This window comes from Buceros rhinoceros, unplaced genomic scaffold (genome assembly GCF_000710305.1).
Source record: "Buceros rhinoceros silvestris isolate BGI_N320 unplaced genomic scaffold, ASM71030v1 scaffold38039, whole genome shotgun sequence".
NCBI classification, from domain to species: Eukaryota; Metazoa; Chordata; class Aves; order Bucerotiformes; family Bucerotidae; genus Buceros; species Buceros rhinoceros.
Genome location: NW_010432791.1, coordinates 7,057 through 23,221, shown reverse-complemented (window position 1 = coordinate 23,221; position 16,165 = coordinate 7,057). Strand labels below are relative to the sequence as shown.

The following is a 16,165-nucleotide window of genomic DNA, read 5'->3' as shown; positions in this document are numbered from 1 at the left end:
TAAACTTTCAGCAGGGTCGATCAGTGTCAGGGGTGCAATTTCTTCTGCATGGAGGAATCCAGTGACACTCCTTTGCTCCACCCGCACGTCCATGTCAGCCGGCGTGTTGTCAGAGTGCCCCTCTGCCGCCGTCTGTCACACGGCAACAAAATCTAACGGGATGTTGGTGGGAAGGTTCAACCTCTCCTGCCAGACCACCAGCACCCGCCTCTGACAGCGTGGGACAGCACGATAAACCAGGAGGCACTGCTTTCGGAGCCGCCCTTGCACTACCTGCAAAGCACCAATACGTAGGATCTCTCTACTGATCAGTCCTTTGGATGGTTAACATCTTATTCTTTTCAAATGCATCACATTCTTACAAAGCCTCAGTACCAAAAGGGTTTTGGGCTGATTTCCCTAAATGCCTCATACAGCCAATGGAGAGAGAGACAAGAAGGTCTCTCCTATGGTGATGCACAAGAACTCAGTGTGGTACCTCCACCTTGCAGAACTGGAAGCCTCCATCTTTACCCATAGACTGTAGAAGACTGCTGGGGACTGACCAACCTTTATATCTCACACCAACCTTTATGAAACCTCATACTACGTCTGGCCAGCTGCCACCACTGTTGCAGAAATCACGCCCTATTCCACACTTTCATCTCTTCAATATTTTTAACAATACATGACAGGCTACCAACCAGCCTTTCCAGGGGGCGAGTCATCCTGCTTTGCATCGTAATTTAGGAGCTGCTCCCTCTCAATTTCCTCACTGGCAGCCTGCTCTGCTTCTGGCTGTAACGCATCTTGCTCAGCTACAAGTTTTTCATCTTCAAGTGGATTTGGCTTCTTTTCTGACTCAGGCAGCATCTCCTTATGATCTGCAGCAGTCTGGAGTGAATCCTGTGGGTTCTGCAGTTGATTAGAAAGCTTCTCCCCTTCTGCCTTAGGCTCCTCTTTTCTGATGTCAGCTAGGCCATCTATTCTTTCTGTAAACAATAATAATCATTCTGAGTAAAAAGCCCAATGCCTTTCAGTGGGAGTTCAAGTTAAAAACGTTAATAAATACTGCTTTATCTTTATCACTCAATGCTTGTTTTACCTTTGAAAGAACATCTTTCAACCACATCAGTTCCAAAGATAAAAAGAAGACAACCCTTGATTTTCCTACTGGGAACATCTGAGGAATGAGACATTGTTCACTGCCAACAGCTTCATGCTTCTGCCTAATGAAAATTTTGGTCTGTGCTGTTAACAATAAATTGGGCAGGTGAAACAGCACAGTTTAATTAAAAATTGCAGTGTGCTATATAAATGTCAGGTTTCTGTGTGTTGCATTTCATTACTAACAAACTGATTTGGTGTTCAAAAGTAGCTCAGGACAAAGCAGTCACATGTGCAGATCTGCAAGTAAATCAAGGCTGTTCTTATTTTTACATATGAAGCAGAAGTGCAGAAGGGCTACTACTTTCAGCAGACATAACCTTATCTTTTTTCTTGTATTTTTAAGTAAAAAACTGACAAAATTTGCCCGAATAAACTGTACACAGATGTTGGCCTCAGTTGCTAGCTCTCTAAAGTGAGCTGTATGCTCCCAATATGATAATTTTAAGATAGCTTGTAAGAATAATTCGACGGGAAACTGAATTTCCATCACACATAGTACTATGCGAGACTGTCCCACAAGGATACAGCCATTCAAACTGATTGTTTCCGAGAGTTTAGAGCCAAAAGCAGCCATTAGGTTAACTGCTCTGATCTCCTGCGTATCGTTTCCCCTACCTGCAGTTTGCTCAGTGATGTCACGTGGGAAGCATGGAACTATGTCTGTTTAAAGCCTGCCTTCCAGCTGTTCTGTAGGGACGTGTCAAACTTAAGAAAGCAAATTTTAAACGTGCTTGAAAATGATTGCTTCCAAAAGCCAGGTGTTTTCTGCACACTGAATGAGGAATATGACTCCAGAATTGTGAATATTTGTATTTTCTTTTACATGCAACATGTCAATACGTCAAACCTGAACCAGCAGAAATGCCAGTAATAACAATGCTTGATCAGGTATTACGCCACTCCACTGCTGGAGAGGCGTAAAATAAGCGGTGTCACTACTGGTGTCACTTTTCTCACTGTAATCTTTTCAAATGTTCAGTGAAATTACACGTTATTAAGCAGTTGCTAGTAAGACAGTCATTTCCATCTCACCTTTAGCCTGCAGCAGGTCCATCTTTTTTACTGTGGATACTGCTTTAGGTACATCTTCATTGGGTTTCTGCTGTTCCAAGTCAGCCTGCCTGAACTCGATTTGCTTCACAGATGGCAGCTGAGTATTGACCTATAAAGTGAATGCACACAGATAAGCACTGGATCTGGAAAAGGAAGTGGAAATTAGGAAGGAATTCAGTAGGGAAAAAAAGTCCTAACAGAAATATTTGGACAGAAATTTTTATTGGTGATGGAAGTACCACACAATCTTGAATATGCAGTGATGTTTCTGGGAGAATTTAACACACCTCTTTAAATCTAATGCAGCTAACGATGAGGTTACTGTTCTTGGTTAGTGTTTCACAATAAACACTACCTGTTATTCTCTGAGGGTCAAGACTGTAACACCACACATTTCTCCACTACTGCTACTCCACTACTGCCCTCTACTACCACGTCATGGTCAGCAGAGCAAAGAAGAAGGTGGCATTAATTACTGTTAGTAATCTACAGGGACAAGTAAACTGAGTTTGGGCATAATATGATTTCAATAAACTAAGCCTGTTCAGAACTGGTCAAAACCCACGTTGAATGGAGGATTAAGAGAAGAAAAACATAAATCAACCAACTAGACAACAGTATCTGTTTATCGTAATGCAGCTTACTTAAGAATGTGTTAAATACTGGAACTAGACTGCTCTCAGCACCTCACCTGCTTGAAGATTAATGGCTAAGATCTACGTCATGTTAAAGATCTTCCAATTTAGCAATTAAAATTCAATGTACAACTTTTACTCATATTGGCATTTCATTGGCTGAGACCTATGCCAATTCTGTTCACACAAACACTGAACGTGAAATGTGACTGTAGCCTGCGCTGCACTGTACCAGCTTCAGCACAAAAAGCGAGACTGTTATGAAACTGTTTGTTCTATGGGGATTTTTTGTTGGGTTTTTGTTTTATTAAAAAGAAGAAAAAAAAATCAGAAGACACAGAGAAAGAACAACCACGCAGACATTTAGAGACATAAGCCTTTTTATAAGTGGTACTATACAAATGAATTAGGAAACCTTACAGAATAGAAAGTCATACTGTCAACAAAGTTTTCTGTTGCGATTGCTGGTAAGGCTGTAGCTGCTCTAAGCAGGTCAATAAAACACCAGGTTGTCAAGTGTCTGTGCAGTCATTTGGAAGAATGTCTGCAGAAAGAAGTGGTTAAATAACCAAGAAGCCAAAGCTGTAGAGGATTTGTAGGATAGGATTACTTGGCTGTTCTGGAGACGTTTACGCTCAGCCAAAATCAGGCAGAACTGAAGGCCTTGTTGGGTCAACACCTCGAAGTCCAACATCAACAAATGACCTAGCACTAACTCTTACGAAAGCTTGAGAGGCAAGTATTACCATAGAATATTTGGTTAGGATATTCAGAAGGTATTCAGTAAGGATACTCAGTAAGGATATTCAGAAGAACTCCATCTTCTTTCTGTCATTAAATGAAAATGCTGTATTTAAAAATGCTTCTGCTTCATAAGTAATTCAGCCTCTTGAGGTCACTCTCTACAGTAGAAATCATCAGAAACTGAACATAGTATCATTTTTCACTTTAAACTGAGCATGAATTCTTCTGTAAAAACACTGAGCCTGCACTTAATAGCAAGAAATTACCTCTTAAGGAAACGTGCAGAAGTGTTTAACTTGTATTATCTTAAATTTCTAGCCAAATACTTTTTAATGACGGGGTAAAATAATATAAAAGGGTATATGCTGAAAATTAAGTGGTTGGATAAAAATATAATCATTGGCAGATGTTACATATTCCTCAATTGAGAATTATAGATCATTCCTTAAAAAACAGACCTGTAAGAAGAGCTGTATATTTATTAACCAATCAACAGTCCATTTCCTTTCTCTGTTTTTACTCTGACCTTTCATTACATAAGCACGTACATCTTACAAAGAGGAATCATTCCAGCGAAAAATACTGGCATACACAGACTTCCTCAGGGTCACCTTGCACTAATGAGAAATAACTCAGCTTTTGTGCAAGCAAAAAGGTGCGATCCTTGGGCAAGCAAACAGCTAAGAAGGTTACAGCTTGGTATAAGAAACACTGTCACAGATACCAGGGAACGCAAGTAGACAGAGTTTATTTAGTTTGTAGCTATGTCAGTGGTTATCTCATCTGGGACCATCCCATCTATGGATTAAAAGAAGAACAGACAACTTGTCCTGCCTAACCTACTGCCTGCTTTGAGTAAAGATTGCCTCGTTACAGGAGACAAATCGTCCTGCAGAGGGGCTTCGGCCAAACTCCTCAGGTTCCTTTTGGAAATGATACCAAAAACCCCAAACAGATTGCAAAACAAAACAAGTAAAAAAAGCATCTGGTATGAGCAGCTGTAATGAAAATACGCTGCAAAGCCACTCTAGAAATTGTCTAGTCCCCTCTCTAGCATCATCTTCCCCACATCAACTTTCCAGTTAGTATTTTACACCTTTACATGAAACGAGATATATTTTTTTGAGAAACAAACATATCATCTCCAAAGTATGAGCTTTTTGTTTATTTATTACTATATATTTACTATTACTATTATCACTTTTTATTTACTTATTTGACACTGTTCATAAAAACTACTGACAAACGAGTGTTCACATTTACTTTTTTTAAAGGGATAAGTGGCCGGCATCTCCTGTCTCTAAATGCTTCATTCACCTTGCAGCTCTCACACAATGCAGGTTCTCAGAATAAAAGGTCACAAGCCTCAGCAGTTGTCTGCCGCCATTCCACATAAAGGACTGCACACAAACTGCAACACCTAGAGATCTCTGAGGGGATGTTTCAGCCATCTTTTCCCACCCATTTCCAACTGTTTGCAAAACCCAGCTTCAATCCTTGTTCCTTTACCATCTCCACTTCTGAAGTCACTGAGCTGTTCCTCCTAGCACTGCGTGTTTCCAGGGGCGTCTGTATCAAGCTGAACCGATCAAGCCCTGTCCCTGACCAAACCCTGCTTCACTGGAGAAACATCAGTAACTCACGTGCCAAGACAACACGTTGATCTGAAATCCTTTTCTCAGGATTCCCTCCTGCCCTCTGTACACCAGGAAGAAAGTCAGCTGGCACGCAGCCACGCTACGTGGCAAGCCTGCCCTATGCTAGTGATCCTTCTCATGTCACATACAGCAACACTTCTTGTGGTTCTTTGACTCAGAATATCAAAAAGCAAACAGCTAAGATACTTGACCTTCCCTTCATTCCCACAGTAAAAGGCTGACATTAGAGTTTATGTGAAAATTCAAGGCTGATGGAACTGAAAGACCCTTAGACTACACTATCATATGCAAGGCTTGCTGCTGCTCGGAAGTGATTTCCAATTTATCCTCAACACGCATCTTCAAGACACAAAGCGGCTAAGTCCCTAAACAAAGTCAAATCAAGCTGTGAACCAAAACTCAGCAGTGAAACTACTATTCTTTAACGGGCTCCACGCCACTCCCAGCATCACCTCTCCAATTCTACCTGTCTCAGAGACAGTGTGATGTAGAGTCTCCTGCAGGACCTCTGCCTGTTCCATCCTTGGAATCACTCCATTTCCCACAGATGAGAAATATTTAACAAATGTGAAACAAAGCAGTGTAAAACCTAATGAGATGGGCTAATGTTAGTTGGGGATAGCCAAAAGGTGGAAAACCCCTTAAGAATTACAAGGACAAAGATTGTATGGAATTACCCAAATCATACCTGGTTATTTTTTTTTGAATCTTCTGAGAAGTCTTTGTTTTCTTTGATTTGTGGTACATCACCACCCTTTTTTGTAAGCTCATCTATCCTTTCTTCACACTGTTCTTTTAACTCTTTCATCTGGTTGACGCACTGTGACCTGGAGAAAACAAGAAGAGAGCAGTTGTTAAGTTCCATCCACACTCTTCTAAAATGTTAATTTGTAAAATTCATTATTTGGTTTTTTTCTCCCTTTTCACTATTTTCTTAGTTCTATTATCTACACTCACATTTTAGATGTCAGTTGGAAAAAACAGGGTGTTAACCTGAAACCTAAGGACAAATTCATGGTGCAGGCAGTCCAAGCTCTACGGGAAGAAGTTAAACTGCTTTTTTTCAATCAGCTCAACAGGCTACATGAATTTTCTTGTCTTCCACTAAGCAGTCAATTTCACGTAAGTCAGCATCAATTTTGATCCTTCAAGCATTTCTAGCATGACAGGAGAAACGCATACTTGGATTTTAGCTAGGAATAGGAAGCAGCAAGGTGCTAGCTGAAATAAAAAACAGGTATAAGCTACTTCTAGCAAACGGAACACCCCTTCTCAGTGTACTGCTGCAAGCTGTAACAAAACACGTTACAGAAATGGCGTTCCTCAGTAGTTCTTTAAGGTTCTAAAAGGAGTGTTTCCTAAAGATGCAAGTATTGTACATCTTTTATGTACTTTCAATAGTTACACAGTGTGCCATTAGTGCCCCAACCTTCATGACACCGGGGGTCTTCTGTTTGCAGTTGTGTGGCCTGCCCTTCCCTCACAGCTCCATCACCTCCAGGTATGCCCTACGCTGTGGCGGCAGTGTGTTCCCGGAAGCTGCCAGGGCAGTGTTTTCATATTTTGTGGCTGTGCTGAGGGCCCCCGGCAAAGCCCAGGGATGTTGTCAAGCTGGGTTTCTCAGGGGAAGTGACTGCCATTAAGGCAAGACCATCTCTCTTCCCCACTCTCTTCACAACCCATCTTGTGACTTTCATTTTATATGAGAGGAAGAACAAGACCTAGTGAAGAGCAAAGCAGATAAGCATTACCCTGTAACACGTACGTGGAAAGCTTAGACGCCAGTCATCATATGACCCCAAGCATGCTTTGATCCCACCATGAACAGGAACAAGTAACAGTAGGTTTGGGTGGATCCTGATGAGAAGTTCATCATGCCAAGAGAAAACGTGGTGGAAAATCAAAACTGTTGTCAGCACTCACTGCACTGGAGACGTGCCCACGGAAGAGGCTGGGCTGGTGACCACACTGTTTCTTTAACCTGCTGGCCCCAGCAGCAAACCAATTTGTTGGGGTCTCTTAACATATTTTTTCCTCTCTCTCCTTTGTTTTCTTCCACTCTAAGGTAACTTTGAGTTCAACATGGCCATCAGCTACAGACCCTGCAAAGACATCTTTCTGCTTGCAAAACATCTTCCACCATCCTTCATGGTGGACATGGTTAACATACTGCAAGTTTTATTTCCCTCTCTCATTAAGACAGAAGGAGGATGAATTTTTTCTGGCTCTGGAAGAGTGTTAATACCGCCAATGCAAATGCAGGTGGTTCAGAAGGGCATGTTCCAGTTTCTCAAGCTGCAAATAATCTACTAATCTAGAGGAGTTCTAAGGGCATGTGCCCTCTGTGACACCAAGTCACTCACTTTTATTACACTTTCATTCTTCTCCTCCTCTGCTTTTTAAAAGCAAAAAATGTGTTCCGTAGTTCACGTCCAGAAAGGAAGAGTGGCAGACACCACGAATTAGCAAATTAATTACTTTTATGAACTGATGCATTAAATACTTCTATTACTGTTCCTTCTTAACTAGATGCTGTTCTAAAGTCTGATTTGCTAATGCTAACACATGGAAGAGTCATCAAGACAAGCACTGCTTCCTAAGTCAGTGAACATCAGAGAGAATAAAACACAGGCCTGAGTTATGCACACAATAACTTATTTCTAGGACATCAAAGGACATCAGAATTGTCTCAGAATTGCACCTCAGCCAGTACACAAGTCCACAAGCACATTTTGCACTAGCGGACTCCCACCCTCCAGAGAGCAGGATGAGGCTACCCGTGTTGCTCTTGCTTGTCCGAGTGTTCTGTGCGTCTTTGATAACCCGCACACCTGGTCACGTACAGGCATGCTCTGTGTGCACGGAAATGCACGTGCAGCCTCTCCCCTCCCAGGCTCCTGGGTTTGCTGCCTGCATCCCCACTGTAAGAAACACAGCACCTTTGTGCTCCAGGAGCATATATCATCAGCTCCTTTCATCCTGTCCTGGTTTCAGCACAGATAGAGTCAGTTCTCTTCCTAGCAGCTGGCACAGTGCTGTGCTTTGGATTTAGTGTGAGAACATTGACAACACACTGCTGTTTTAGCTGTTGCTGATTAGCACTTTTCCAAAGTTAAGGATTTTTCACTTGCCCATGCTCTGCAGTGCGCAGATGCACCAGAAGCTGGTCAGGACACCAGACCCAAACTAGCCAAAGGGATATTCCACACCATAGCACATCGGCTCAGTATATAAACTGGGATGAGCTGGCTGGGATGGGCAGATCACTGCTCAGGCATCAGCCGACAGGTGGTGAGCCATTACAGTGTGCGTCACTTGTCTTTCTTGGGGTTTATTTCACTTTCCTGTTATATTCCTTTTCATTATTGTTATTACTACATTTTATGTTTATTTCACTTGTTAAACTGTTCTCATCTCAACCTAGGAGTTACACTTGTTTTCAGTTCTCCTCCCCATTCCACTTGGGGTGGGAGGAGCAATGAACAAGTGGCTACACAGTGCCTAGTTTCTGGCTGCAGTTAAACCACAACACATCCCTGCCAAAAAATATTACTCACAGAGTTGTCAGGGCTGCAAATACCAAACTGATTAACAGACTTTTTACATGTAGCAAAATTTCTAAAGAAGTGGCTATATAACAAACAAAGCTCCAAGGATTCAAAATGCTGCTAAATACTGAAGTATCTTCAGAACATCAGTCCAGAGGCTTCCGTTTCTCCCTGGTTGCTGCAAGAGGGAAGGGTCAGTGAGCAGACAGCACTGTGCACAGTGTGCATCCCAGGCATCGTGGTAAGCCAATTGCTCAGGAACACGCACTCCTTTTACACACTATACCAGTAAACACACGTAACTCCTGCTGACTTCTGTATGGAAAACACTGAGCTTCTTAGCTTGCCACTGCTTTTGTCTGTTTAAAAACCAAGACACCAGACAACTTTTCAGGCTTTGAATCTTCTCTTCCTTGCTCTAGAAATCAATTTAATAAAAAGCACTGTCCCTGTTACAGCAGCTTGCAAAAAAAAAAAAAAAAACAAAAAAAACCCAAACACCCAAAAGCTAAGATGAAATGTTAAGACTCAGGCATAAGAAAAAACAATTATTTTTGTGCCTTCTAAGCTAAAAAATTTTATTTTTCTTACATGCATATATTAAGTAACAGAAAAGAGGTCTGTATGTCACCAAGCAAATCAGATATGTTTCTGCAATATCAGAACACAATGCACATGCACAACTGATTTTATCGAAGTCTTCCACAGTGCAATATCCGATTGTTTAAAAACACAATGCAAAGCTAGTAATGTAACTTCTACAACAGTGAAATATTAACATTCCAACATTGTGAGCTAAAGGTGCACAACCAGGAACATTTCAAAAATACGTTTACTAGATGTACTAGATGTTCCTGCTAGAATGGTGGGAAAGCTACAGGGTGCTGAGCCCAAGGTATAAACCACTCCACGAAAATCTGAGTGAAAAGTTTGTCTCCCTCACTGGCATAGCCCCCCCGCCAAAAAAATCCAGAAATAGAAAAACAACACTTGTGTTATTCAGCAAAGCTAGTGAAGAAAGCGCAGCTCCTTGACTGGGGTAACTGCTTCTATGGACTCCCACGGAGCACCTGCCTCAGGACCAACCACAGGCAGACTAGCTAGCTGAATCCCTGTGGAGCTAGCGTGTGGCTGAATTACCCTATCTGTCTCTACATCCACCCCAATGCAAGAAAACCCATCTTCATCACTGTAACTTGTTCAGCTCTTCATGTGGAGCCAGCCCTCACGCTTGAGCTGTACCCCCTGAATTCAACCTTCTTCTGATAAATGAAGCGAGATTCTTTACAGGTACTCCCACAAGCAGAGATGCTCTGTCAGTGATTTCCTTAACAGAGCTTTATCTGAAAATGTTCCACCTGACACGGCCAACAAACCCGCGTTTTCAGAAACCAGACTCACTGCATTTGCCCTGTATCACTTTCCTGCACGTGTGTATCAGTCCTGTGCTTCAAGGATGTACCTCACATGTAGAGCACGTACACAAGCCTACTAATTCATTTATTCTTGCTGATCTCAGCCTTACAAGGAACATACTGACAAACAGATATTCCCGGTAGCAAAGAACTACCAAAAGAGGTCCAGGAGTCCCAGCTTTCTCATTTAACTACACGGCAAAAAGATGGGGTTTAACAACAACAAACTTAGAGGCAATTAAGCACCTTAACAGACACGTAAGTGCAATGAGGCTTAATAAAAGGTTGGTACACTTAAGTCTCCAGCTTCCTTTTATTTTTCTCTTAGAAGTCCTAAATTATTAGAGTTCCACTAGTATACAATCCATTTTGGTCATCAATATTAAATGAGTAATAATGCCCTAGAAAATGAGTATAAAACCAACCAGTAATCATTAAGTTTCCCAAAAGCCTAATGGCTTAACTCTTAAGAGGGAGGAAGAGGGAGGGGGCAAGGGGGGGGGAAGAAAAAAGGTATTTTGAAATTTGGCCTGCAGAACTGATCACCATGTTAAGTTTTTAGTCGTAATTCCTACAAAATCTGCTGAACAGTGGCTGGGGGCAAAACACCTATCACTAGAGTGATTCGGTCCCTGATGGATGATCATTATCAGAACATGCAAACAGCAAAATTCTGTTGGTTTTCTACATCTATGCGCCAGAGGGAAGATACAACAGGATGTGAAGACAGCTAGAGGGAAGAACAACTTTACTGAACAGAAAGAACCCAGGAGAAACCTGTGTTTAGTTTAAGGATAAGCACTGATAAGCAGTAGTGTTCAGTTATCCATGCCTTATAATTTCACCAAAAAACATGACTAGGTACGACCTGTAATGCAGAACACATAGCTCTGACCATAATGTACCAGAAATTTTCTGAGACCTCTGGCAGCTCAGTGAAGTACAGTTTCTCATAGGGTATTCCCATATCTTAGTTCTTAAGTTTTAAGTCTAAGAGTTTAGACTCTTTCTGTTTCAGTTTTTACCCCAAGTCTTGAATGAGAATATAGCAACCTTTCCTCTCCTGCAATGCAAGGAACATCAAGAACTGTGGGAGAAGTCTGTGGATACTGAGATGCCAAGTGTTGCCACACCTATGCTCTTCTCTGAGATCAGCTGTGAGCAGTTTTAGAAGATGTGTCAGATGTTACATTCTCCTTAAAAATGCACATTTACTGGCAGTACTATAGGTATCACAAGAATTCTCTGGGTTATAACCATGTCACCTATGACATGAAACCATCCAGAAGCATCTTTTAGAGAGAACATACTTACAGGTCATATGAGAACTTCTTCTGAAGGTTAGTCTGGTTCTTCTGAAACCAGTAAACATCCAGTTGAAGCTTTCCATATTCTGCCTGTAGCTCTTTCAAGTGTTCTGACCAGAACAGGATTACAATATATATTAAAATACATACACACATATACACCCACTTACATTACAAGTATCAAACAACAGATTAATATTAAGCATGCTAATTCAATCTGTCATGCTCACTACATTCTGCATATGAATGTATTGATAATTGTCAAATTTATTCATCGAAGATGCCCAGGATTGGGTAGAACAGCCTTTCAGCCTAGCACATTAATAAACACAGAGTAATAGAGATTTTTAACCTTCTTCTTCATAAGGAATAATATGACTCGTTTGCAAACCCTTGCTCTGCTCGGTTTCAGCCCAGGAAATCTTTAGGTCTATGAAACACTAATCAAAACATCGTATGAAATGACATTCATGTTTATTAGCCATCTAAAGACAAGCTTACAGGGGTTCCCTGCATAATATGCAATTTACAGTTATGTTCCTCAAAATGAGAGGCAACTGTGATTTACACTTTTCTTCCTGATAGAAAGCTCTGTGTGAGGGCACCAGAAGAAGGCACCACAAGAAGGCACCACAACGTATTTATGTTTTTTATAGAACTCAGGATCGGCTTCCTGAGGAATAAATTGCTAACAATTCCAAAGCACCAACATGAATACAAACGTAGAAACCAAGTCTTCTTACTTTAATATAGGAGTTCGTGAATTCCTCTGGTGCTAAAGTGCACAATCCAAACACCTTAGTGAGGAATGCAAGAATACACAGGAAAAAGTAGAACGAAAACTATATTAACAATACACACAGGAGCTAGTTTCATTCTTTATTATTTTACATTATAAGGGTCAGGAGTCCTACATCCAGCACTACATGGACAAACCCTTCTACAGCTGGGGCAGACTGCTCTGACACTTCACTGAACTAGAACTATGCAGATGCAGGATCTAGGTCACTGCAGCTCCTGCACCGTCCCCCTGACTCGAAGAAAGGCAGCATTCTCTAAGATGATAGAACAATTAAAGTCTTAAAAACAGGGTGCTTAAAACACAGTACGAGAGAGAAGCAGAGGGACATTATGCCATACCTCGCAGACTCTGGATCAATCGTTCATTTACTGTGATGTTATTCATCAGCACTGCCTGCAAGGACCAAAACAGAAAGCAATGTTTCGCTTGCAAATTGTGTTACCATTAATGTTATAAACACCACCAATAAGACCTCTTGTAAGAAAATCTTTTCTTTGCTAAGTGCTGGGTTGCAGCCAAACACAGAAATTTTTATATGCTCTAGAGACTTACTGTTACAAACAACAGACAGTCACTTTAACCAGTAAACGCAGTGAGGGTAGAGGAGGTGGGCAGGGAAGGAAGGATATCACTGGACTTAAGTAAAAAGAACAGGAATTTAGAGAGTCTATTACTAAAATTGCTTGCTGCTTTATTCTGGTTTAATCTCACAGCTGCAGTCGCAGTCAGATTTACCGTATTTATCCCTAGAAGGAGGAACACAGCATAGCACAGCTCACTATAAACTACCCTCTCAACAGGGAATCAATACACCTGCATTCAGGCATGCAAGGATGAGCTATGAAAGCATTAGTCACAGAGCATAAAGGAACGCTGCAAAACCAGTGTGAAGTCCTTGCACTGTATCACTTTAACTAAGAAACTGCTGGAGTGACTTTCTTCCATTCCCTCACTTTGCTCTCTCTCTCTCCTTCTGAAGAGGCAATCAACACAGGAACGTGTTTCACCTATTCTTTCATCAAACCCCTTCTACCAACCCATATATACGCATGCCTCGAAACTCCTGAATATTGACAGAACTAAGGGAAGTCTAAATGAATTTAACTTCCGTGTGCCAGATGTCAGGATAACTCAGATTCACATCTGACCTTCAGAAAATCTGGTGAAAAAGTCTACAAAAAGATGAGATCAGCTGACTCTTCAGAAACAATTCAGTCTTTCTCCCAGGAAACCCCAGTGCTCTACAGGAGTCCCAGATCAAGCACGCAGTGTCTCGAAGTTTCTGCTCAAGTACTGATGTGTATATATGTCCACACCACTTCAACGCAAAGAAGTAATTGCACCTGTTCTGCCTACCCAAGTCACTCTGAAATACTGCCAACGCTGTCAGTGTCTTTTTTCACAAAGACTACAGTAATGAAGTGCTGGCTGGTGAGGAAAAGCAAACCATTCAACCAATCTGAGCGAGACAGCACAAAGCAGAGGAGCAGATTTGTCTTCTGTTGACCCTTTAAAGAGTCCCAGTTCAAAGAGGCAGTCATTCATGTGTTGATGAAGAGGCAGCCATTTTCAACCCAATAAAAGAAATATTCCTACACCATTTTATACAGCTGGTCCATGAACACCACTGTGAAACCTTGAGAAGAAAGGCCTTGATCCTTTGCTAAAAAGGAAAAATATAATAGTAGCAACTTGAATAACAACATATACTTCAACTGTCTAAAACCTCTCCCTCTCCTTCAGCTGGTCCATGAACACCACTGTGAAACCTTGAGAAGAAAGGCCTTGATCCTTTGCTAAAAAGGAAAAATATAATAGTAGCAACTTGAATAACAACATATACTTCAACTGTCTAACACCTCTTCCCATAGGACAGGTAAAAAAGAGGCTCTAGATTTGTTTTCACTGGTTTACTGGGGAAAGAAGGTTAATGTTTCAGTGGAAATGCCAACTTTTGCTAATGCGTGAGCAACGTAAACAGGTTGTTCCATGATTATCACCTTCAGGGTTTTCAGCACAGGCCATTACCAGGAACTATCAATGGACCAGAAAAATCACTATGACATGGCAAATTTATGTTCCTACAGCTTGCTGTACTTCTTTTTCTTAAAAACTCCCACATACCAGGACCACTTATTTGACAGTAAACCAAAGAAGTGTTAAATGTTTTGTACATTAGGACAATAATACTTGTGATTAGCTGAAGTGGATACAAACACTTACCATGTGAAAAAAAACCATTAAATCACAACAGGGGAAGAAGAAAAAGTATGCCCTGGTCTTTCTGGATTGCTTACACAACTTCCTTTTGGCAATGCCACAATGCCCACTCTCGTGGGCAAGAGTCCAGAAAAAAAAACATGAAAATCTAGTTAGTTTAATTTGAGCAGGAAATACTGTTTAGTAATTTACAGGGCAGTGCTTCAACTGCCAGCTTCGAATCTGACTGTAGCAGTTATATCAGGTTGTCACTCTTCCTGTCATGCAAGTGTTAACTAATCTTCACTTCATGGGTGTAAACTAGGCAGACATTATTTTCTTTGAGGTTTTATGCAGGTCAAAAAAGGAAATGGCTCAGACAGCACATCCAAAACTCAGTTCTAGGAAGAAATTCACAATTTAAATCTCATTCAGCCCACAAAACAGTACCTATGATCCCTGGGAGTGAAAATCCAGCTCTGAGAGGAAGTTTTGAAATAAACTGTTTGAGCACCTACTCTGAACTACGTAAATGGATTTGATTCCACTAATGCTTACACAGTAATCTCCATAAACATGGAGAATTCTCGGAGACATTACTACAGTAACTCCTTCAGCATTCGCTACTTCCAGAAATCAAGCTAACCCAAGCATACTGAACTGACATATGTGCTTTCTACACTGAGCATACCTCCTGTATATAAAAGGATAATGTGATATTGTAACTTGAAAAAGGAATAAAACAGCAAAGTACCTGATGAGAGTAAACACCGGTTTCAGAATTAAAACCAAAGAAAAAAGGGGCTTTGCATTCGCAAACACAGCTTTCACAAGGAGAAAAAGATAAGCCGCAGCATCAGTAAACCAGCTGCTAAAAATAAAACCAAGTGGGAACAACACAAGCCGGGAGGGTGGCAGTTATACACACAGAAACCAGCAGAAACAGGCATTTATAATTAATCAGAGAGAAGAAGGATACCTATTTCATGATTAACTCAAACTGACCTAAGTCTTTACTGCAAAGAAAAGGAGCAGTTCTACCTTGCACATTCCTACTGCTCCCCACTACCACGCTGGCAGTGCAGCACAAGCCCTATTTGATTACTGTTGTTCATTTCTTAATTATATCTGGAAATATTGACCCCCTTCTCAATTTTTCCAAACGCAACTTCCCACACACAGACTTACCTAGTAGTACACATCATCAATTCTTTTCTCTCTTTGGACTTTCCTTCTTCACCACTTTGACATAATCTTCAGGAATAAAGGTACCATTTATACTAGCCACAAAAAGAATTTTTCATTCTAGGACATGAGATTAATGGCTAATATATACTAGTACATGGGGAAAAAGTTCACAAATAAGATCCCTAAGGAAATATTTCTTGTTTAGATTGATCTGTGTACTGCACACTCATGTATACTTCAGTAGAGGATCATCAATTGAAGCAAAGGTACAACAAATTTCAAGCCCAAAATAAAGGAGACATTGTTCATTCAAATCTATTTCTCACTGACCTGAATTTCACTGAGAAATTACAGACTGTTCCCCATCCTCAATAACGGGAAAAAAACCCCAACTAACCGATTAAAAAAAAAAAAAAAAAAAAACCCAAAAACAAAAGAAAAAACAAAAAAAAAAGCTCACTCCCCAC

The 16,165-nt window shown here is 40.9% G+C and overlaps 1 protein-coding gene across 1 annotated transcript in view; it reads right to left on the bottom strand.

Moving 5' to 3' along the window:
- The window catches only part of GOLM1 (golgi membrane protein 1), a gene marked incomplete at its 5' end in the record, with an annotated part of 24,207 nt that overhangs the window by 2,446 nt on the left and 5,596 nt on the right, over nt 1–16,165 (bottom strand). Inside the window, 5 exons of the mRNA XM_010143894.1 lie at nt 684–971; nt 2,182–2,311; nt 5,928–6,066; nt 11,517–11,619; nt 12,650–12,704. Of these exons, the coding sequence (XP_010142196.1) occupies nt 684–971; nt 2,182–2,311; nt 5,928–6,066; nt 11,517–11,619; nt 12,650–12,704 (715 nt within the window). The remainder of the gene's footprint in view (nt 1–683; nt 972–2,181; nt 2,312–5,927; nt 6,067–11,516; nt 11,620–12,649; nt 12,705–16,165) is intronic.